This window comes from Glycine soja, chromosome 10 (assembly GCF_004193775.1).
Source record: "Glycine soja cultivar W05 chromosome 10, ASM419377v2, whole genome shotgun sequence".
In the NCBI taxonomy this organism is placed as follows: Eukaryota; Viridiplantae; Streptophyta; class Magnoliopsida; order Fabales; family Fabaceae; genus Glycine; species Glycine soja.
In genome coordinates, this window is record NC_041011.1 from 10,944,608 (window position 1) to 10,970,038 (window position 25,431).

General features: G+C 34.5%; 2 protein-coding genes and 1 long non-coding RNA gene across 3 annotated transcripts; 1 reads left to right on the forward strand and 2 right to left on the reverse strand.

Annotated features, from left to right (window-relative positions):
- Positions 1-302: 302 nt before the first annotated feature.
- Positions 303-839, reverse strand: LOC114371386 (agamous-like MADS-box protein AGL62). The gene has a single exon (XM_028328848.1). The coding sequence runs from the start codon at positions 837-839 to the stop codon at positions 303-305; it is 537 nt and encodes a 178-aa protein (XP_028184649.1).
- Positions 840-10,280: 9,441 nt separating this feature from the next.
- LOC114371387 lies at positions 10,281-11,683 on the reverse strand. The gene is made up of 3 exons (XM_028328849.1): positions 11,542-11,683; positions 11,003-11,359; positions 10,281-10,924 (listed from the first exon to the last, which is right to left on the reverse strand). Exons 1-3 carry the CDS (start codon positions 11,681-11,683, stop codon positions 10,281-10,283), a joined length of 1,143 nt encoding a protein of 380 aa, XP_028184650.1.
- Positions 11,684-14,603: 2,920 nt separating this feature from the next.
- Positions 14,604-17,308, forward strand: LOC114371013. The gene is made up of 2 exons (XR_003657984.1): positions 14,604-15,331; positions 15,425-17,308. It is a non-coding gene; the product is annotated as an uncharacterized LOC114371013 (long non-coding RNA).
- Positions 17,309-25,431: the final 8,123 nt, after the last annotated feature.

Sequence of the window (25,431 nt, forward strand, 5' to 3'; positions counted from 1 at the left end):
AGTTCAAAAGGTTGGAATTTCTAATAGAATTGGATTTTTATGTATTTAAGATGCCCTTTCATTCAAACACTAAATCATGTAGAAACTACATCACAATTACAAACTCCACTAACAAAGCAAAGAAACAACATAAAGGAAACATAGTTTACCAACACATGATGAAGACTATTCAACATAACGAAAACATAAGTCCTAGATAATCAATCCTAACCACATCCCAAACATTAATTTGATTAAGCTAGTGCTCATTCTAAAACATATTAAATTAAAAAACATTGACTAAAACTTTAAATAGGGCATCATCAGTTGAGGTTCCCACGTTTTTCTTTGAGTTGTCTCTTAAACTCCTCTAACATCTTCTTATACTTGTCAAGTTGGGAATCGGTCATGCTTTCAATAGGCCTAGCCCACCAGAACTGATCCTCTGCAGCCTTCGCTAAATGATTTAAATCCTTTGTGCGCTTCTTCTCAATAGCAATTTGGTTGGACAAGCAGTGGAGGTGTGTGTGGAGCTCAACTTCGTCCGCAGTGGAGTGCACCTTGTTGAGGTCCAAGGTAAGGAGGGGAGGTGGGCCCTGTGTCTTATAGCGTTGGACAACAGAATCAACACTGGGACTGCCAAACGAAAATACTCGATTACCGGGTGAGAACATAATCACAGCGACATCCACGCCACAAAGGGTTGCAAGCTCACTGGCTTTCTTGAAAACCCCAGTGCGACGCTTCGAGAATGTCACCCGAAGGTTACTCTCGTTTCTCATCTTCTTCATTTCGATCTTTTGTCGGCCTTTAGTCTTCTTAGCGACACCGTTCAAGTCTGGCATGTTGTTTGACTCCATGGGTTATAGGCTTTGCTATCTTATATGATATGAAATATGAATATTGATGTGCAACATAGAGGAGATGTTAGGCTCAATTTATAGGAAAAGGTTTGGTTTGGCGAACTAGAGTCTGATATGGTGAGCCAAGCGCGCCTCTGTGGACTTTCTGACCTGTATTTTGACTGCATTAAAATGGTTTCAAGATTAAGTGAATCTCAATTGAATGCCTTATATGGTATGTGCAAATTATTTTCTATATATACCATTCTGGGTACATAAATGTATATCTGTACTGAGTTTTTTTCCAGGTAGTTTTCTTTTACAGTGTCAGTCTTATCTGTTATTTGAAGAATAATTTGGTTCAATAATTAATTAAGGAAAATGATAGTTAATTTATTACCAAAGGATGGCTATGAAATAGTTTTTAGCATACTCCTTCTAACACGCCATCTGTAATTAGTTGGAATTTATTGAAAACTACAAATTCAAGAGAGAGAAAATCATTACATATGATGTGGGACCCAACAAATTTTGTCATTTCCAATGAATGTCAACCAATAAAAGAAAATCTATTGAAAATAATTTGTTCCTAATTTTTATCTTTTTTACTATATGTCAATTATATTTTGGTACAATTGACTTTATACTCCCGTTGCAGTTTGCACCATTGAGAAATGAGTCATATCATGTTGAACTTGTTTATCTCAATTTGACTGGATAAGAATCAGTTATGTTTGAAGCTCATTTTAATTTATTTTTTTTCAAGCTGAAAGTCAATTCAATTCAAGCTCATGAACGAATTAGGTTTAGAGCTGAAAGTCAATTCAATTCAAGCTCATGAACCAATTTCAAGCTAAAAGTCAATTCAGTTATGTATGAAGCTCAATTTGAATTTATTTTAGAACTAAACATTGGTTAAGTTGTTTTGATCTTTTTCCGCAAGATCGATTTTAACCGCACAAAAAATCGTTTAAGGCATTGGACCATTAAACGATCTTTTGATTCTTTTGAAAGGACAAAAACGCTAAGGTGTTGGACCATTAACGATCTCTTATTTTAGAAACGTTAAGACGTTGGACCATTAACGATATCTTGTTTTTGAAAGGAGAGAAACGTTAAGGTCTTGGATCATTAACGATCTCTTGGGGTGGTCGACAAAAGCAGGGCTTTTGCTCCTACGCATCCTCAATTGCAATGAGGAAATCAGATGTACGTAGTTCTTGCAAAAGCGGTAAAGTTATGGGTTGATTTTATGCTTTTGAATGGTCCATGTTAACCGATAAAAGCAAAGAGGACCGTTTAAGGCGTTGGACCTTAAAACGGTTTTAAGTGACTTTTACGGACAAAGCTTGATGTGTGAGTTGATTTTAACCTTAATTTCACTTTGGTTATTAGTCAATTCATTCAAGGAAACTTCCAAAGAAAAACATCCGATTGATTTTTTTGATTATTTTATTCAAAGATATTTTTATTATTTTATTATTATTTTTCAAGATATTTTGATTATTTTATTATTATTTTGCTTTTTTTTTGTTTAACCGAGGTTATAGCGTGAACGATCGGTTAGATTTTTCTTTAATAGTGATTAAACGACATTACAACATAAATGATCGGTTGAAATTCATTTTATCATTTATTAGGCGAGATAACGGCTTAAATAAACAGTTAAAACACGTTAAAAATGGAAGAAAAGAAAATCGAAAGTGAACGAGATGAAGATGAAAGCAAACAAAACAAGAAATGAATTGAAATTCTCGGATTCGAACACTTACCGATTGAAGAACGAAGAACGGACGAAGAACGATGAAGAACGCAGGAAAATCTTCACAGATTTACTCACGGAAACGTCTCGGAAGCGTTACGGAAGCACTTCGACTCGATTCTTCTTCACGGAAACATGTTTTTTTACCCAAAATAGCTGAAATGCATAGCCTAGGGGTCATGAATATTTTGGAAACAGCACCCTCCCCTATTTATAGGGAAAAAGGGAGTTGCTTGCCGCCCAGAGGCTTCTTGAGGAAAATTTCTAAGCGCATCCCAATTACTAAGTTCACCCCCTTTTCGTACTTTATGAAAAAGTTACGGAAGCCTTACGGAAGTTTTTCGGATTTGATTTTCATCTTTTTTTCTCTTTCCTTTCACCAATATAAAGTGAAATATGCTTACCCAAGATTTTTGGAAATTTTACAGAAACCATTTTTCAACAAAACGTGGAGGAGCTTGCTGCCCAGTTGCTTCCTCCTTAAGCAACCCAACTTCCAAAATATTCCAGAAGGGCCTAGATTCGAATTTCTATTTACACCCTATCTTGATAAGTTCACCCCCTATTTTTATGTTTTTGGCTGTTTTCTTTCCAAAATCTCACAAAACTTTACGGATTCCACCGCGATGAGTGTTAAGCCTTCCGAAGCAATCAACAATGGTCCTCAGATGAAATTATAGTATAACAGTTTATTTACACAAACTCCACTTTGCTAAATACACTCCCATTTTCGTGTTTTTGACTGGTTTCTTCCCGAAACATCTCAGAACTTTACGGATTCTACAACGATGGGTGTTAAACATTTTGAGGTGGTCAAACGAAGGTCGCATGCTGACAAACAATGGTTCCCGGATGAAATTAGGGTATGACAGTTGCCCCTCTTTACTTATCTTTTATCGGAGATAAAAAGGAAGTAAAGATAAGACACTAATTTCATTTGAGCGGATCCTTACTCGAGCAATCAATAGCCCAACCAGCGAAACGCGTCGTCAGACTTGGACGTCTTTGGATGGCAAAGGAAAAAATTTGGGAAAACCTGCAAAAATCTTCAAAATGATTAGAAATGGCCGACCATCATCATTCTGATGTCATCGGACTTGTTTGTCTCTGGATGATAAAGCTGCGGATAACCATAAGGTATATCCACGTGCTACCGGACCCTTGAGTCTGACGGATAGCAAAATGAGACTTTTTCACAATCTCGACCAAAAGACGCTGACTTCTCCGAAAAAGGTGCAGATGACGATGTTAGTCACAAAATGCTATCAGGCTTTGAGTCTTACGAATAACAAATGAGACTTTTTTGCAGTCTCGGCCAGAAAACGCTGACATCTACAGGAAGGTGCAGATGACGACGTTAGTCACTGCATGCTACCGGGCTTTGAGTCTTACGGATAGCAAATGAGACTATTTCGCAGTCTCATCCAGAAGACGCTGAAATCTCTGGAGAAGGTGCAGATGACGACGTTAGTCACTGCATGTTATCGGGCTTTGAGTCTTACGAATAGCAAATAAGACATTTTCGTAGTCTCGACCGGAAGATGATGACATCTTCGGGAAAGGTGCAAATGATGATGTTAGTCACTGCATTCTATCGAGCTTTGAGTCTTACGGATAACAAATGAGACTTTTTCGCAATCTCGGTCGAAAGTCCCAAACATCTCCGGGAAAGGTGCAGATGACGACGTTAGTCACTGCATGCTATCGGGCTTTGAGGCTTATGGGTAGCAAATGAGACTTTTTCGCAGTCTCGGCCGGAAGACGCTGACATCTCCGGGGAAGGTGCAGATGACGACGTTAGTCACTGCATGCTATCGGACTTTGAGTCTTACGGATAGCAAACGAGACTTTTTCGTAGTCTCGGCCAGAAGACGCTGACATCTCTGGGGAAGGTGCAGATGACGACGTTAGTCACTGCATGCTACCGGGCTTTCAGTCTTACGGATAGCAAATGAGACTTTTCCGCAGTCTCGGCCGGAAGATGCTGACATCTTTGAGGAAGGTGCAGATGATGACGTTAGTCATTGCATGCTATCGGGTTTTGAGTCTTACGTATTGCAAAATGATACTTTTTCGCAGTCTCGGCCGGAAGACGCTGACATCTGCAGGGAAGGTGCAGATGACGACGTTAGTCACTGCATGCTATCGGGCTTTGAGTCTTATGGATAGCAAATGAGTGTGTGCGGGTTACCGTATAAGGCGTCTCCGCGTGCCAACGGACTCACAGGTCACGATAGAAAAAAGTGGGGTGGTCGACAAAAGCGAGGCTTTTGCTCCTACATTTCCTCAATTTATGATGAGGAACTCACACCAACATAGTTCTTGACTTTGTGTGAGACTAAAATAGTCTCGGAGTTCTTTCGCTAAAATGCGAACATGCTTTAGCAAAGAAACAGAACCTCCAATTGATTAGAGCAACATATAGTTTTTGGAGAAAAACAAACGTGTCTACCGGGGGGAATGAGGGTATGCTGATAAAATTTTCTTCTAAGCGACCATTTAGAGGAAACACTGGGTCCAACAAGAAAGAAGAAAAATCACTCAAAGTGTATAAATCTCACACAGGTAAGTGTTTTATCCTAATTCCGAACCATAGATATGTCATGACTTGATTTTGCAAATCATTTCCTATCAAATTAAATATTACACGTGTAATCATGGATCAATATGACTTTTTCAGGAATGTTGCTTTGGTGGGATATTTGGCTCTGAGTGTTTGAGCCTTTTCCTTTTCTGTTTTTTTTAGTGCGGGGCGAGAAAGTCGTCGGTGCACAGGATTTTGATTGGCGATCAAAGGGAGAGGACCACTTCAAGTCGTGGTTTCCTTTCTTTTCTTGTTTGCTCGTGACAATTCTGTATTGTTCAGATATTGTCTAGTCCAAAGACATTTCTGTATATTTCTTTTTTTTTCTTCGATCTTTGATTGGGAATTTTCTTCTTTTCCTCTTCTTCCGATCTTTGATCAGGAACTTCTTTTTTTTTCTCTTTTTTTTTCTTTTCTTTTTCTTTTCTTCCGAGGGCAAAGATGGACATTCTCACCCTTGGTCAATGTTTATGGTGAGTTGGTATTTTTGGCTCAGAGCTTGTAGAACGACTGGACATGATATATGTCAGGGTGTTGGTTTGGTCAGCAGTCCAGGGGTAAAGGGATGTCCCACATTATTTCCATGACACGCGCGCAACGATGATGATTCAGAAATTTAATGCAAAACTAGTCACGCATGCACCTATGTGGACACTCAAGCATCAAGTTTTTGTGGTCACGCGACACTAGGGTTCAGGATTCATCATTTTTCCTATTTAAGTCACCCCAGTGTTTCCAAAATATGCTCTTTTATCAATTCATACATTTGTCCGAGTTTATCTTGGGCGTCCGGGAAAATTTTCACAGCATTCACCCTTTAGGTGCGTACACACATTTTTTTTAACAAAGCCTTTGTGTCACGATCAGTAAATCTTTTCTTTCAAAGAAAAGCCAGAAGTTATTTCTTTTCCAAAGCATGTTGGCTTTTTAGTTAACCAATTTATTTTTATTTTGTTTTTCTTTTTGACAAAGTTGATATCTACGATCACATATGTTTTTTTTCTTTTCTAAAAAGTCGTGCGAACGAGGGTACGCAAGGCCCACCTACGTCAAAATAAACGAAGAAAATGCAATGATAAATCGCAATAAAAAACAATGACAAAACAAATTGAGAGACGTAATGCCGGACCACGGTGGGAGCAAACACAATAACTGAAAGCAGCAGTGTTAAATCACAATGGAAACAAAAACAATAACTGAAAGCAGTGATGTTAAACGACATGGCATCACAAGTGTGACGACCTTGGTTGTGTAGCTTCGCCCTCTCCCAGGTAACCGAGCAGGTCGGTCATATCCTCATCCATGTGGGCTTCCTCCTCTTTGCCCAGGGATCCTGCGGGCTCGGTTCCCTCCTCAGTGGGCCAATCTCCAGGCCACGCGACCTCAGCCCTGAATTGCTCTGGGGTAGGGCATACAAAAGGTGGGGAGCCCTGCCCCTACTGGCTGAGGCTAAAACGGTAGAAGCACTCATGTAATTGCACCTGCCCGCGGTGGTTGGCCGTTTGCTGGCGAACCATATGCTGTAGATACTGCTCCACACTCAGTGGTATAACCGGATCGGGCTGCTGAGGTGGTGGTGCATCCGCAGCCTGTTGTGCGTCACCCTTCGCTTGCCTAGGGGTGCAATATTTCTCGATGAAAGCTCGAGTGATCAGCAGCCGGATTACCTTGCTGGGGATGACAAGTACCCCGTAGAACTGGCAGAGGCCCGTGATCAAGGCCGAAAATCCCAGGGCCCTGTTGGACCTCTCTGGGTCCAAAGGGTGCCTAGTGGGCGTCGTCCTTGCAAATAAATAAATGGCGTCAGCAATTATCTGGGCCACGTGAACAATCATCCGTGTCAGGATGGTGTACACCATCTGGCACTTAGGCAGAGGGAGGTCAAAATTATGGTCGCTGGGCAGGATGTTGCTGAGTAGCAGCGTCATCCATATCTGAGTCAGAGTAGTCATGCTGGTGCGCATAATCCACACCCGCCTCCCCGCAGCGGTCCAGGCAAAGTCTTGCCCCGGTATGCACAACAGCTGGGCGATGGCCTCCTCGTCAAAGCCGGAGGCCTGGTCCCTCCACTGGCTGAATTCACACCGATGGTCCTCCTCCAAGATCAGTGGGTGGCCCAGGAACTGGCTGAGGGCATTTGTGCCAAAGGGAATCCACTGACCCCTTACCCACGAGCGCATATCTCGAACTCCCTCCTCCGTGGGCCAGGAATTAGCGTAGAACTCTAGGACTATCTCAGGGTCGTAGTTGGCCATGGGAGTCACTAGAGGTGTCCAATGCCTGTGTGCTATCTCCTCCTGGAAGTTTGAGTACTCATCCTCTATGAGTTGGACGCGCCTCTCCTTATGGAATGACTATCCCTTGATGACCTCAAAACGCTGTTGGTGCTCGGCACTCCGGAACTAGTGACTGTCGAACTCCACATAGGCGCTGGAGCTTTCCCCATGGGCATCCCTCCTAGACCTCTTTGTGGAGAGCCTTTTCAGAGCCATCTCTTGTTGGGGATGAATAACAACGCAAAATGGAATCAAAAAACGTTGAGAAATGGTGACCTAAGGCTGGAAATCCTAGGGATCCAGTGAGCTTACGTTTTTTGGATGAGAGGAAGAAGTTTTGGGTGAAAAGTTCACCCCTTCCCTCTCCTTTTAACCTTTCTTGTGCAGGGGGTGCTCGCCCAGGCGAGCTAACCTCGCCCAGGCAAGCTAACCCTGTGCATTCTTTTTTTTTCAAACAAGAAAATCATGCGTTTAACGTATCGCTTAATGCCAAAATACCAAGGTTTACCGTCCTGCTCCTCCTCTACCAAACAACAATATGCGGGCCTGCCGTGACACCTGAACTCAATGTATGGTAGGTCTCCGTGCGGTGTCGGCTGGAACATGGACGCTAAAGTGGCGAGCGCATCGGCCATTTGGTTTTCCTCTCGGGGAACATGATGGAAAGAGATCTCATCAAAGAACTCAGCCAGCTCCTTGATGTAGGTCTGGTAGGGTATTAGCCTCTGATCCCTAGTTTCCCGCTTATCTCTTAGCTGGTGAATCACCAGTGTCGAGTCTCCGTACACCTTGAGCAGTTTGACGTTGAAGTCAATTGCTGCCTGGACACCCAGGGCACATGCTTCGTATTCAGCCATGTTATTGGTGCAGTCGAAACCAAGTCTGGCCGTGAAAGGTATGCATTGATTGTCCGGAGAGACCAATTCCGCCCCAACGCCATGGCCCAGAACGTTAGATGCTCCATTGAACCACACGATCCACTTGTCCCTATCCTTTTCTAGCTTCTCTTCAAATAAGGCCATGATGTCCTCATCTGGGAACTGGGGATGGATGGGTTGATAATCATTGAGAGGCTGCTGAGCCAAATAGTCCGCCAAGGCGCTTCCCTTTATCGCTTTTTGGGTTACGTAGACTATGTCGAACTCGGATAGCAAAACCTGCCACCGAGCGATCCGCCCCGTGAGAGCGGGCTTCTCAAAGATGTACTTGACTGGGTCCATCTTGGATACTAGCCAGGTGGTATGGCTCAGCATGTATTGTCTTAGTCGGTGGGATGCCCAAACCAAAAGCACAACATGTCCTTTCCAGCAGGGAGTAGTTCATATCACAGGCCATGAACTTCTTACTTAAGTAGTAGACGACTCGCTCTCTTTTTCCCAACTCATCATGTTGCCCCATCATGCACCCCTTCTGACTTATGATGAAACCCAACAGCTTTCCCGACTTGACCCCGAAGGTGCACTTAGCGGGGTTTAACCTCAATTGATACCTCTTATGCCTCTCGAACAACCTCCGCAAGTTGACGAGGTGTTCTTCCTCAGTTATGGACTTGGCAATCATGTCGTCTACGTAGACTTCGATTTCTCGGTGCATCATGTTGTGGAACAAAGTCACCATAGCCCGTTGATAGGCTGCCCCGACGTTCTTGAGTCCAAAGGACATCACCTTATAGTGGAATGTTCCCCACAGGGTAACAAACGTGGTTTTTTCCATATCTTCTGGCGCCATCTTTATTTGATTGTAGCCTGAGAAACCCTCCATGAAGGAAAACAAAGCAAAATTGGTTGTGTTGTCTACGAGGACATCGATGTGTGGCAGAGGAAAATTATCTTTGGGACTGGCTTGATTTAGGTCCCGATAGTCCACACACATTCATACCTTCCCATCTTTCTAAGGGATCGACACAATGTTGGCCACTCACTCGGGGTATCGAGCCACCGCCAAGAAATCAATGTCGAACTTCTTTTTCACCTCCTCCTTGATCTTCAGCGACGTCTCGGGTTTCATTCTCCTTAGCTTTTGCTTCACCTCCTCCTTGTTGTTCTGCCTCTATTAGAAACAATCGATAGATATATATACAAGGTCATCCAACCACCTAACTAAGATTTCTCTTATAGCTTTTCCTGACATATCTGATACAGCTATCTATCCTAAAAATAAGTGATCCCAATAATCAAGAGATCAAGATACAAAATAAAATTAAAATACAATAAGAATTAATACATACAATCAGAATTAATACATATATAATCAATTAAGATCAGCACAATCATGTAGCAATATTCTCAGTACAATTAGGATTAGCACAATCATACAACAATATTCTCAATATTGTGCATTATATAATCATCCTTTTTCAGCCCCCTGGACTCTTTACAACCGCTAGGTGAATTGTATAGATCCAACTAAAAAGTTTAGTTTTAGAATTTTACATATCTACTGCGAAGGCAATGCTTATGTTGACAAGCTTGCTTCTTTTGGTGCATAGAATGTGGGGAAAAACTAGTAAGTGTCATGAATCTCTGACATAAGCTTCAACCAATTAACATTGTTTGAATGACAACTGTTGTAATTGCACCGCAATCACATAGTTTGTCCACCATGGTATGCTTTATGTTCCTATTGGTTATAGTTTTGGTATGCTTTATGTTCCTTTGGTTATAGCTTTGGTGCTAGAATGTTTAATTTGGAGTCCACAAGAGGAGGATCTCCATATGGTGCTGGAGTTTTTGCTGGAGATGGTAGAAGACAAGCAAGTGAAATGGAGCTGGAGCTTGCAGAGTATCATGGCAAGTATATATGAAATTAGCCCATAAAAGCTAGATTGGATTCTGTTATTAAAATTCCATTAAGCCCTCTAAATCAAACTTCTTAATGCACTCAAACAAACCATTGGTGACCTCAAAATCAAACTCCAAGTCAGTGTTGTCATAAAAGTACTCTAGATTTAAGAAGTGGGCAGCTGCATGCAATGGTCTATGAAGCTGACAATTCCATCTTTTATCAATGATTGCAAACACATCTTTGTACTTGCTTTCATTGTTGTTGAAAGACTTGATAATTGTTTCTTTTGCCTTTTCCATTGCTTCATAAATATAGCCTATGGCTAGTTTCCTTTCACCATCCACAAGATGAAGCACTTTCACAAGTGGAGCCATGACTTTAAGAGTGTAAACCACACTATTCCAAAATAAAGGCATGAGCACTACCTTTGCAGCTTCTTTTCCCTTAAGCTCCTTATATAGCTTGTTCAAGGTCCATTCATCAGAAGTAAACATCTTTCTAATATTGGCTTTCTCTTTGTGGAGCCTTTCTAAGGTTAGATAAGAAGTGGCAAATCTAGTAATAGCATGTCTCACCAATTCTCTCTTGTGTGTAAAATTTCTCAACAAACTTAAGGTACTAGAATAGGCATAGATAAACCCAACTAGATTAATTGCCCTTCTAATTGTCTTCCTTATCAAGGGAAGCTTCCCAATATCTTCAAGCATCAAATCAATACAATGAGCTACACAAGGAGTCCATTAAATATGTTTCCTTTTCTCCTCCAACAACTTACCCGCTAAAACATAGTTGCTCCCATTATCGGTTACAACTTGAACAACATTCTCTTCTCCAACTTCCTCCACAGTGGCATCAAACAACTCAAAAATCTTTTCACCCATCTTTAAAAAATCAAAGCCATCAACAGACTTCAAAAACATGGTACCAACTTGAGAGTTAATCAAAAAATTAATGATGCATCTTTGTTTCCGATCAGTCCATGCATCGAACATAATAGTACAACCATACTTGACCCATTGCTCCCTGTGGCCTTTTATCAAATTTTCAGTATATTCAACTTCCTTCTTCAGGAGTGGAACTCTAATGTCATGATAGCTAGGAATGGGCAAATGTGGCTCATATTGACCAATGGCTGCAACCATATTCTTAAAGTTTTTCAATTTAATGAGATTGAATGACAAACCGCTTGGTACCAAAAGCGAGAAATATGTTGATGCACCTTCAATACTTCATTCTTATCCATTGACTCTCTTATGTTCATTTGCCTCAACATCTCCATTTTTCTCCGATTGATTGTATTTTCTGGATTCTTACAAAATTTGTCCATTGGTCCTTTTTTAGTCCCACACTTTGTCTTTGCACTTGCAGTAGCATTATAAGAGTCCGCAAACTCATCATCTTCACTTCCATCACATCCAATTGGTTCACCAAATTCAAAATCTCTTATATTTGCCATATTACCACTGCCAGAAGTACTGTAAGTGGTCCCACTTTTTTTGGTAGTCATATATTCCTTCAACTCTTCGACTACATTTGGTGGAGTTTTCTTTCAAGCTGCAATGTTGCCCGACTTCCCAATCAGGTGTTTGTTTGGCTCTGGTTATTCCTCCCTTTGTGATTTTTCCACAGAAATTACAAACCATTATGTTTGTTTCTCCTTCCACCAGTGGATGACAATATTTCCAGCCTGGGTCTGTCTTATTTTTCCTCGTTGCACTTGTAGTAGCAGCATCGGATGATGGTTCAGCCAATTAAAAGAGGACTAAACAGAAAAAAAAATGTGGTGTCAAATAGAAAAAAAATAAAAATGGGACTATCAAAAGTAAAATGAGAGCGTCAAATAGCAAAAGGAAAAAGAAAAGCTGCGGCCAAACAGCAAAAACAAAATTAAAAAAAAATTAAAGCTAGCACGCACCACTTCGTAAACGCTGTGATGTTCACTGCCTTCGTGCGGGTCGTCGCCGGTGCTCGTCACCGCCGTGGGGTCGTTGTTGTTGGCTGCGTTCTGCGTGCGGGGGGTCGCGGATGGGTGAAGGGGTTGTGCTTTTAGTTGGAGGAGGGCTGCGTTCTGAATTCTGATTCAACCTGCGTGGGAGGGGACGACTACGCTTTTGATTAACTTTCCGGGTAGGGTTGGGTCAGGTCAGCCCAACTTCTACCGCGAAAAAAAAAACAAAAAAAATGCTATTTCCACCATGCTGCCATGGCGGCGTCATTCGCAACCCGTCATGCCACCACTATTCGGTGGTGTTTTTTCAAAAAACCGCGACGCCTTTCCGCTTTTGCACCGCCATCACTGCCATTTGACAACACTGGTCCCAACAGATCAAATAAAATTTTCATCAATATAATGATTGATTTAAATAAATAAAAAATCGATGTAATATACTTCATTATAATTTAAAATATGTCACCACATCGTCTTTTTTTATTGATATTGTTATACAACCAATATAGATTTTCAACGTGAAATATCATCTTTGTAGTATTGTTAGCCTTAACTCAATCACACTAAGGTATCTTCCCCTATCCCTAGGAGACAAATTAATTACTTATCTATTAGGGAATAAAAACTTAAATGATTAACAGAGTGTTAGAAACAATGTTATAAAACTCTGACCAATGATTGACTTTATAGAATACTATGTCAATGGGTTACAACCTGAATTAGTGAGTTATTAATTGAATTTTATGATCTAGACTTGTACACTCCCCCGCCCCCCCCCCCCCCCCCCAAATACAAATCAACAAATTCATATAGAGTAGTGGTCTAAATTTTGTACGCTATTAGGTGCTATGTTAATTTGATCCTTGCCTACTTTAATGCCGCTTGCTTTGTACACGAGGGAGTAAAACAGGAAAAAGCTAGCAACCAGGGACTGAGCCAGCCCCCCTCCCGGGGGGAATGTATACGTATATAAATTTATACGAAATATTATTAATCTATATATTATAAAACATTAATTACAATAACAATATATATAAAATATATATTTTTGAATTTTTCATACCATAAAAAATAGATTTAAATATATTTTTCATCCTTACAATTTAGTATTTTTTTCATTTTTGTTCTTGTGATTTTTTTTAATCATTGTAAAATGTGTTTGTTTTATTCTTAAAAAGCTTTGAAAAGTAAAAAAAAATGCTTCGAATAGCAAAAAAAATGTTATGTAAAATGCTTTAAGAACGAAAATGAAAAAAAAAATACTAAATTGCAAAGATAAAAAAGATATTCAAGCCTACATTTATTTATAATTAAATTTACACTAGAATTTTCAAATCAAGTTTATAATAAGTTTTCTTTGTCGACGAAAGTTAATAAATAAATTTTAATTTTCGAATCAATTAAATCTAAATCAGTATAAATGAAATACTAATAAAGTTATTTGATTTCTAAAAAATAAAGTTATTTTATTGCAAATGAAACTATTTTTAACTTTTAAAATAACAATAACTAATTATAAAAATAAAATATTACTTGAACAATTACACTTGAAATTTTTATCTTATATAAGTTAAAAAGAATGCAATTATCTCTACTTTAAAGTCTATAAAGAAAAAAAATAAAAAATTTATTTAAAATAAGAAAAATGTCATTATGTTAAATACTGTTATCTACAAAATTAAATCTTATTAAATAAAAAATAATATTAAAAATATAATCTATATATATACCAAAAAAATATTGCAAAAAATTAAGAGAAGTATCTTTTTTTTTGGGAACATCATCAACAAAAAATTATTATGTTCACTATTTTTCATCCACCGATGTAGAAAATTATCTAGTTTTCCGTTCTCGTATGAGGTCGGAAAGTTTATTGGCAATAGGTCGGTAGAAGAATTTTGGAGGGTTATTTGATTCATTTGTTTTAGTTTTATTCATAAATTAATATTAATTTATTTTCAAATAAATTTGTTTATTTTCTTAGTTTCTATCCAATATTTTTTTTAATAGAAACTAAGAAAAAAAGAAAATAAATTATTATTTGAATATTCTTGAACCCGACTAGAAAACGGATCCAATACTTCAAAAAAGAATTAAGCTTAGAGTCATATGAATGAAAATCTCATGCAAGCATGAACATCCATCCGTCACACAGGACTTTAGAGGGGAGAAGGCACGGGTACTAATCCCCTTTTCTTAAAATTTTTCATGTACATCATCTAACTATATACAAACAAGGCCCTGGACGCCTACGTGTCGCACTGTGGTTAACCCAATTTCCCGCCCAAAAATGTCACCTCCAGCTACAGTGCACCACTACATTTCCCATTCCAAGCCTTTGCAATACGTGTCCAAGCTTCTCCAATACGTTTCTAAAGCGTTTCCAATACGTTTTCCTTCTCCCGATGTGCTTGGGTAACCGAAATGTCAAGCATTTATTGTGGCACGCGTTTTGCAATTTTCATTTATTGTTGCAGACCTTTTGCATCTCTCTTCCTTCAGAAATCCCAAGCGCCATTTTTTTTACCATTTTCACTTTCTCTCATTTCTCTCTCCCCAATTGTTCTCTCCCCCTTCTCTGTTCCTTCTTTTCATTTTTTTATTCTCCCTATTTTTCTGCATTTTTTTACATCTAAAGCTATGATTTTTTACACCAAAATTATGATTTTTATCTCAGATTTCATGACAACGATATCATATTTGCGTTCCTCTCCAGGTTTGCATTTCTATATCGTGTTCTTGGTGGAAGAACACACCAAAGTTTAAATATTTTTATCTCAAAACTCTATGAGTGCGGGTTCGTTTTCTTTGTGACTTCTGACAATACAAAAGTTTAAATTTTTTTATTTTGTTTTCTGACTTCTCACAATACCTTCGCTATTGTATGCAGAGAAGGTGAAAGAACACTAAAGCTGCAATTTTTATCTCCAAAAAGCTAAGATTTTTATCTCAAATAGATTTGTTTTCTGTGTTTTTCTGCATTTTTTTACATCTAAAGCTGTGATTTTTTACATCAAAAACTGTGATTTTTATCTCAGATTCCATGACTATGATATCATATTTGCATTCCTCTCCAGGTTTGCATTTCTATATCGTGTTCTTGGTGGAAGAACACACCAAAGCTGACATTTTTATCTCAAAACTCTGTGAGTGCAGGTTTGTTTTCTTTGTGACTTCTGACAATACAAAAGTTTAAATTTTTTTATTTTGTTTTTTGACTTCTCACAATACCTTCGCTATTGTATGCAGAGGAGGTGAAAGAACACTAAAGCTGCGATTTTTATCTCCAAAAAGCTTCGATTTTTATCTCAAACAGATTTGTTTTTTGTATTTTTCTGCGTTTTTTTACATCTAAAGCTGTGATTTTTTACACCAAAACTGTGATTTTTATCTCAGATTCCATGACAACGATAGCATATTTGTGTTCCTCTCCAGGTTTGCATTTTTATATCGTGTTCTTGGTGGAAGAACACACCAAAGCTGTCATTTTTATCTCAAAACTCTGAGTGCGGGTTTGTTTTCTTTGTGACTTTTGACAATACAAAAGTTTAAATTTTTATATTTTGTTTTGTGATTTCTCACAATACCTTTACTATTGTATGCAGAGAAGCTGAAAGAACACTAAAGCTGCGATTTTTATCTCCAAAAAGCTTCGATTTTTATCTCAAACAGATTTGTTTTCTTTGTTTCTCACAATACAAAAGCTTACATTTTTTTAGTCAGTCTCTATTGCATGCAGAGAAGGTGGAAGAGCAGACTACAACGACAGTTTTTATCTCAAAACTCCACGAGTATGGGTTCATTTTCTTTGTTTTTTTGGTTTATGGTTAAATTTTTTTCGTCTTTGTCAGCCTTATCAAACGTGTTCATTCTTTCTTATACCCATTTTTTTGGGGTTTTATGATTTTTCACGAGACAAAAGCTTTAATTTTTTTGGGTGTTCTTCCTTTATTTTGTTTTCTAAGTTCTTGCACTACAAAAAGTTTAAATTTTTTTATTTTATTTTCTGACTTCTCACAATACCTTTGCTATTGTATGCAAAGAAGGTGGAAGAAGACACTAATCTACAAAAAGCTTCTATTTTTATCTCAAACAAGTTTGTTTTCTTTGATTCTCTGACTACATTTTGTTTGTTTCTTTGTTTCTCACAATACAAAAGTTTAAATTTTTTTGTGAACCTCAGCCTTCTCCGATGTCCCACTTTTTTTGGGTTTTATGATTTTTCGCAAGACAAAAGCTTTAATTTTTTGGATATTCTCCCTTTATTTTGTTTTCTGAGTTCTCGCACTACAAAAAATTTAAATTTTTGTGTGTTCCTAAGCCAGTAGCTTGCGTTGCATTTTGGGTTTATATCTGGATCATTGGGTAACTTTTTTTTTTGTTTTTTATTTTTCGCAACCCAAAAGCTTAAATTTTTTTGGGTGTTCTGCCTTTATATTTTTTTCCTTTAATGCTGGCTGAAGTTATTTCAATGGGTTATATTTTTATATTTGTTCAATCCCTTTGAGTTAGACACTTTCAACTTTGATTTTCAAATATATGACATGCTTTATTATCACATATATGTCATCCTTTATTTATATGGTCAGATAATTGAATATAGTAGTTTTGGACTTCTTTGTTTATGGTTTTTTTAGGGTCACAGAGATTTCAATTTACATTTTGATGCAGAGGCTCTCAACATTCACAGCTTGAATTACATTTATTCTTTATTAGTAATATAGATATTTTTTATTGCTCATTGTTAGGTTTTAGTTAATTTAATATTATTTTATTAGTAATATAGATTATTTTAGTTAATTTTTGTTTGCGTCTCATTTTTGCGTTCAGTTGTAGCAATCGCAGGAATTCTTGACAAAAAATCAGCTGACTCCAATGATAGGGTAGCTAATAATCAAGAAGCAACAAAATTGGAGTAATGATGACCCCATTTGATTGATGAAGAAATTTTGATGTTACTTTGTTTTAACAATTTAAAGTTGTAATTTCATAATTATGATTTCCAGACATTGTATTTTATTAATATTGTATTCAAACATTGTCAAAATAGACAGAGTTTCACAAAAGTTTCTTAAGAAGTCGGGTTTGATTATGATTAATATATGATTCATGTTGAGTGTTTGATCAATTTAATTTCATGTAGTTTTTTAATGGCTGAATTTCATATATATACAATTTTATTATATATTTCAGAAAGAATAATGTTCACGTTACTTTAGTTGAAATCTATATAACAAAAAATTATTGAATTAATAAATAAATTTTAGAGAAATAAAAAAATGTTAAGATGATGAGTTAACGTTTTAATTTTCATTTTCAATCATAAAAAAAATAATGATCAATTGGGGAGTTTGGGTGATTAATATTAAACTAATGTTAGTGAAATAACCTCTTTAGCATTTTTTTAGTCAGTCTCTATTGCATGCAGAGAAGGTGGAAGAGCATACTACAACGACAGTTTTTATCTGAAAACTCCACGAGTATGGGTTCATTTTCTTTGTTTTTTTTTTGTTTATGGTTAAATTTTTTTCGTCTTTGTCAGCCTTATCAAACGTGTTCATTCTTTCTTATACCCATTTTTTTGGGGTTTTATGATTTTTCACGAGACAAAAGCTTTAATTTTTTTGGGTGTTCTCCCTTTATTTTGTTTTCTAAGTTCTTGCACTACAAAAAGATTAAATTTTTTTATTTTATTTTCTGACTTCTCACAATACCTTTGCTATTGTATGCAGAGAAGGTGGAAGAAGACACTAATATACAAAAAACTTCTATTTTTATCTCAAACAAGTTTGTTTTCTTTAATTCTCTGACTACATTTTGATGTTACTTTGTTTTAACAATTTAAAGTTGTAATTTCATAATTATGATTTCCAGACAATGTATTTTATTAATATTGTATTCAAACATTGTCAAAATAGACAGAGTTTCACAAAAGTTTCTTAAGAAGTCGGGTTTGATTATGATTAATATATGAGTCATGTTGAGTGTTTGATCAATTTAATTTCATGTAGTTTTTTTAATGGCTGAATTTCATATATATACAATTAAAATATTTTATAATGGAAATATGCATGATTGCTCCTATGCTAAGATTACGCTATACTTTTGTTTAACTTTTCTGTCAATTTTTTATTATATTTATATCGTTCTATATATCAATTTGTCGTTTTTTTGTTTTGTTTTTCTCATTTATTGTTAATGGAAATATGCGTGATTGCTCTATTACAAAAAATTAATTAGCTTCATACTTAGGAAATAGTTCTATTTCTATTTCACCCAGCTTTACAGTGTGGTTTTGTTTATACCGGGGTCACATAATTTTGAACCAGTCATGGAAATTAATTTATGAATAATAAAATCAATTCGTTCGGTTGAATAGTCAATTTAAAATATTATGTGGATATAAAAGTCACAATTTCAAATTTCTATCATCAAATTTCAAATTTAAAATCAATTTGTTTGATTTAACAGTCAATTTAAAATTCGTTTGTGTTTATCTTCACTCGTTTGTGTTTATCTTCACTTCTCTGTTTGAAAGTGACAATTTCGTTAACAATTAGTTACATATTTTGTTGACGTTTAATTAATAAGCATATTTTATTCATATTTTTGTTAATTTTCATTTCAAATTAATAGGTACTTAAAAATCAATTTTAAATATTATGTTAGGATATAGAAATAATGATAATTTTCAAATTAATAACCATATTCTGTTAGGATATGAAAATAATCATAATTTAGACGATGATTTATTCCTAATTAATAGGCACTTAACAATCAATTTTAATTATTACAGTATCAATTTTAATATGTTATTAAAACAACTTCAATTTTGTATTTATTTTTGCTGTAATCATTGTTAATTTATTGACATTAAATTAATAAGCATATTTGATTCATATTTTTGTTAATTTTCATTTCAAATTAATAGGTACTTAACAATCAATTTTAAACATTCTGTTAAGAAATAGAAATAATGATAATTTTAAAATTAATAAGCATTTGTTTTAGGATATAAAAATAATCATAACTTAGACGACAATGAGTTATTCTTAATTAGTAGGTACTTAACAATCAATTTTGTATTTGTTTTTGCCGTAATCATTATAAATTTATTAACGTTTAATTAATAAGCATATTTTATTCATATTTTTGTTAAATTTTATTTCAAATTAGTAGGTACTTAACAATTAATATTAAATATTACATTATCAATTTTAACATATTATTAAAACAGCTTCAATTTTGTATTTATTTTTATCGTAATCATTGTCAATTTATTGACATTTAATTAATAAGCATATTTTATTCATAATTTTGTTAATTTTCATTTCAAATTAATAGGTACATAACAATCAATTTTAAATATTCTGTTAGGATATAGAAATAATCATAATTTTAAAATTAATAAGCATTTCTTTTAGGATATAGAAATAATCATAACTTAGACGATGAGTTATTCTTAATTAGTAGGTACTTAACAATTAATTTTAAATATTACCGTCTCAATTTTAACATATTATTAAAACCAGCATCAATTTTGTATTTATTTTTGCCGTAATCATTGTCAATTTATTGACATTTAATTAATAAGCATATTTTATTCATATTTTTGTTATTTTTCATTTCAAATTAATAGGTACATAAAAATCAATTTTAAATATCTGTTAGGATATAGAAATAATCATAATTTTAAAATTAATAAGCATTTCTTTTAGGATATAGAAATAATCATAACTTAGAAGATGAGCTATTCTTAATTAGTAGGTACTTAACAATCAATTTTAAATATTACAGTATCAATTTTGACATATTATAAAAACTAGCATCAATTTTGTATTTGTTTTTACCGTAATCATTATAAATTTATTAACGTTTAATTAATAAGCATATTTTATTCATATTTTTGTTAATTTGCATTTCAAATTAATAGGTACTTAATAATCAATTTTAAATATTTTGTTAGGATATAAAAATAATCATAATTTTCAAATTAATAAGCATTTCTTTTAGGATATGGAAATAATCATAACTTAGACGATGAGTTATTCTGAACTGAGTGAATTCGAAGGGTTTTCGTGATATGCTCACATTTGCATCCTCTCCATCTTCCATTTTCGTTCCTCTCCATTCATTATACTGATCAATATTAAATATGGATGACGCACGAAAACCATAAAAGGTTAGCGCTTAATATACTAAGTAGATTATTAGAGTATATATATGGATTAATAGATTAGATATTTGCTGAGGTGCAAAAGATTATCATGGTAAATGAAAAAGATTATCATTATATGATCAACAATAAATATGGATGACCCACAGGACAAATATATTACTTTCCATGTTGACGTGGTTAGCACTTAATATACTAAGTAGATTATTAAAGTATATATATGGATTAATAGACTAAATGTTTGCTGAGGTGCAAAAGATTATCATGGAAGTGAAAAAGATAATCATTATATGATCAACAATAAATATGGATGACCCACGGGACAAACATATTACTTTCCATGTTGACGTCATGGGACCTCTCATACATTTTTTTTTTTATAATTGTTTGTTCGTGAATATATGGAAAAGATTATCATTATACTGATCAACAACAAAGGGACCTCTCATGCGTTTTTCTTTTTATTACAATTGTTTGTTCGTGAATATATGAAAAAATTATCATTATACTGATCAACAATAAATATGGATGAGAAACAGAAACCGTAAAAGGTTAGCACTTAATATACTAAGTAGATTATTAGAGTATATATATGGATTAATAGACTAAATGTTTGCTGAGATACAAAAGATGATCATGGGAAGTGAAAAAGATTATCATTATTCTTCTGATTATTAAATGATCAATAATTGTATCAAAAAATCTAATGAACTCATTTATCTCTCTTTATTGTGCAACCTCTCTTTCATTGCTACATCAACACCATCCAACAATTTACAATAGAATTAGGTTTGTTTGTATTCTTACTTTATGTTACTTTTTTCTAAACATAGCTCAACATTATTATCATACAAATAAACATCGTTATTAAACTTTGCACATATATTAGTAATATTCAAAAAGGAGTATGAGCCCGGGCGTCGCACGGGCAAAACTCTAGTTATTAAGTAAAGTTATTTCTCACGGATTTCTGGATCTATCCGTCGAAGAGCACGATAGAAAGTTATTATTACATAGACTATATTGATTTAAGAAAAAGATAAAAGTTATTACATAGAGGTGTTTTAACCTAATTTGATGACATCAACATTAAATCAATAACATATGATTCTAAGAATTAACTCGAACGGGTTAGTACACCAAAAATAAAAAACTGGAACTGGTTATAAGTTTTGTTCCTAATCCATCCGACCAATTAGTTTAATAACACTAGTTAGAACTTAAAACATTCGAACCGCACACTTGAATCTTGAATGGACTAATCATACACAGTCTTTAGGCTGGTAATAATAATAATAATAATAATAATAATAATAATAAAAGATCACTCTCAAACTATATGGATTAAAAAAGTAAGAATCATGAAACTATAGGGATCAAATGAGTAATTTAACCTTATTATTATTATCATTTAAGGAAATGCAGTTTGTATAAAATGTTAAGAATTTAAATTTAAGCAATTTAACTTTTTTTAGAAAACTATTATTTTTGTTTTGTAGATATGTAGTTCACATCAATCAATTTGATTTTTATGTTTTTTTTTGTGATATTAAGTAAATATTTAAAATATTAAAAGAAACAAAAATGATCAATTTTTATCTTAGCAAATTTCTATAATAAAATTAATGTTAAGTAAATATTTTAAAAATGAATAAGTAGATAATATTTTTTAATAAAAATTATGTTTTTAAAATTTATAAAATGAAAATTATTAATATTAATATTGTTAAAATAACAACAGAGACCCGTGCAATCCACGGTTCTAAATCTAACCCGATTGGATGTGGATCAGTCGCTACTCGTTAATGTACGCCTTTAATAAATAGGAAACTATAAAATAAATTTGATCAAATCAATGGAATGCTAAAAGATTTTCAACTCGTTTGTTTTTTATTTAGTATATATTTATGAATGTATAAGTAGCTTCATAATCAGTAGAGATATTATTATTCATCAAATGTCCACATCATGTCATATAAAATATTCCATGGATGGAAAACGGGAAAATGACCAAATTCAAATTCCATTCGAATTCAACTTTTCATAAACTATAGGATTTATAATACGTAAAGTAAAAACGAGAGTATTTATTTGACATTAATTTGAAATAAATTAAATTTATAAGATATTTTTATTAAGTTAAAGGTGAATAAAGCTTTTGCATAAAACTGAATCTAATTAGTGTACCTAAAAGTAACAATATTGAATGAAAATGTATAGTTAAACATTTTCAAATATTAATAAGTAGTGGTTTGTTTTGTGTGAATATATTAGTAAGTACTGGTGAGCATTACCCAATCCGGTCCATTAACTTTTTTTTACATGAAATTGAGAGATGTGCTAAGACCAATTGAAGGGAGCAATCCTAATTATAGATTGACACTACAACCTTTAATAGCCAAAATAACACATTCCAATATGAAGTGCCTTTGCACAACATGTGCAATATAGTCTCCAAGTGTCCTTCTAGGATGTTCTTCTTCTGCCATTTCAGGCTCCTCAAAGATAGGAAGAGGTAAGAGTAATGGCTAGTGTGGTGGAGGTGTAGGTTGTGGTTGTGGTTGTGTGGTGAAGAAGATGAAGCTTGTCGAGTTCTTTTCTTAGCCCTATTCTCTTTTTGCTTTTGCTTCTTCCTTAAGGCATTGTTTCTTCTACAAGTTCTTCGAATCTCTTGATCCAAAGGGACTAGATCTTCTTAAGAAACTCTACCTCACATACATGGAACAAAGCAACTAAAGAACATGTTAGCAAAGTACTCAAGAGTAATACAAAAACAGAATTTAAAAGCAAAGAATTGAAGAATAACGAATCATTGCATAGAATATGAAATTAGCATAAGTTGCCTAATACGAGAAACAAGTCCTCGACAACGAAGCCAGAAAACTTATTACATCATTGACAAATGTACCAATTAGTGTAGTATTTTCAATAGTAAGTAGAAAGATGGTCTCCTCAAGGACTTGTTTGTACTAAGCTTTTTTGTATAAACTCAACAACTAAGCAATGGTAATTTCTTCTTTTGAGATAAGGTTGCAATAAATTGAAGTTCAGGTCTAAAATTAAACTACTTAAAATAAGGTACATTTCACAAAGACAATATATCAAACAGTTGATGTGCAGTAATTGGAAACAACAATTAAACAAACTAGTTAGGGTTTTTAGTGGTACTTGGCAAACATCTCGATAAAAAATGATTTTTATCTATTTAATGAGAACCATAACAATATCTCAATCCACTCAAGTCTTCTAACCTTGATTTCTCAAGTAAAAGAGGCTAAATCACTTAACTCTACTCCTAACTCCTAAGCAAGTTAAGTTAAATGAATTATTTAAGAGAATAATAAACATTACTTTATCCCCAAATGAGACATTCATTATATAGTATTCTCAAATCTCAGTTTTAAAGCATTTTCTAATGACAATGAAACATACAAATAAGTGTTTGGGTGATCAAGCCAAGAACAAACATTAAAAGCAAAGAAATAACATTATTATTGAATAATCATTAAATAGATAGTAGACATAGTTACATGAGATTTGCTAGTACACAAAATCCTCAACTTCAAAGAGATTAACTCCTCATTGTCATGAGAAGCTACCAAAACATACAAGGGAAAGTTAAAAAAAAATATGGAAGATTGGTGAAGGAAGTAAAAGAGAGTAAGTTCCTGAGTCTCTAACCGCTACACACGCAAACCTAGATTGATATTGAATGTCTCCAATGATGAGTGGATCCAAATTCCATGTAGTATCTTTGTTTTGTTGTTTCCTCATTAAAGCACACTAAGTGAATTTTTCATGGGATCACTTTTTTTCTTCTTCCAAAGAGGCTGCGTCACTCAACGAGCCTTGATGTTGTTGACATGGCTTCTTCAAGAGAAATCTGCTAAGAGAGATAGACTTCTCGCTTAGCCACCAGCTACCACGTGTCTTCTTCTAATATGGCTTCCTAGTTAAGCTACTTGGCAAACTCATTGAGTGATCAATTTTCACTTCCAAACCCTCAATTTCTTTCCAGGTGCACTAAAATGACTAAATTACTGTAAAAACATGTAAAAGCTAATAAATTTTCTAAATTTTAACTGTATGAAAATATCTAACTAATTATATATATTCCCTAACTTAAAAAAGGGCAAACTTAGCTACGATTCAAGGAAAAGTGAGATAATTGTTGTGAAATAGATTGCAAATATAGGAATGCACAACCGTTATCAAACTCCCTCAAACTTAAAGCTTTGCTTGTCCTCAAGAAAAAGTAAAATAAACTAAAATAAGTTAGATTAACGACAAGACTAAGGACTAGGATCAATTACAATTCCCAAAACATAAGCATGCTCACCAAAACAAAGCAAGTTCACACGATCTCAAAATCACACTTGTTATGGTGATTTTGATATATAGAATCATAAAAGAAATGAACTCAAGAGTTCAAGGGATCAACAAGAATGGCAATTGGCAATGAAAAGATAAAAAATACAATTCATTTCTCACAAGGCTAGTATTTTACTTAAGTACACAAGTTTTTCAGCTGCACGTGATATTTAATCAATCCAAATTGGAATTACATAATCCCAACTTTGCATACCATCTCATTCAATGCAATTGCGCACACACAACATGGATCACTAAGGACTTTATTAAAGTTGTAATTTGGCTAGGCTACAAAGGAAAATTGTTTTTTTATATCCTAGAAATCAAAGCACCTAAGGGTCTAGGAGAACACTAACTAATTTCCTTTTCAATTCATGAGACAAACAATTCCAAACACTGTTTCCCAACATTTTATTCACAAATTTAAAATAGCAACAACAACTTGAAATTGTTTTTGAATTTGATTGATTTTCTACTTTTTTTTTAAACGTTGTAGCTTTCCCAAATGTGTATGCTTTTGTTTTACAACAATCCCTTGAGCATTAAAAAACAAACTCCCCTAAATTTGGAACAAATTTGCCTCAAACCATATGATATGAGTGATATATAATTGGAAATATAAAGAGAAATAAGAAGAAAATTCAATGAAAGAAAATAGATAAAAATATGAGCATAATTATTATATTAATATTCTATATTGTAAATCTAC

Excerpts from the sequence above, each read along its gene's own strand:
- LOC114371387 (XM_028328849.1), bottom strand. The coding sequence starts at position 11,683 with ATGGCAAATATAAGAGATTTTGAATTTGGTGAACCAATTGGATGTGAT. Across the intron at positions 11,360-11,541 it reads AGGACCAATGGACAAATTTT|CCATTGGTCAATATGAGCCA; the intron begins GTAAGAATCCAG and ends ATATGGTTGCAG. Across the intron at positions 10,925-11,002 it reads GAGCAACTATGTTTTAGCGG|ATATTGGGAAGCTTCCCTTG; the intron begins GTAAGTTGTTGG and ends TGATGCTTGAAG.
- LOC114371386 (XM_028328848.1), bottom strand. The coding sequence starts at position 839 with ATGGAGTCAAACAACATGCCAGACTTGAACGGTGTCGCTAAGAAGACT.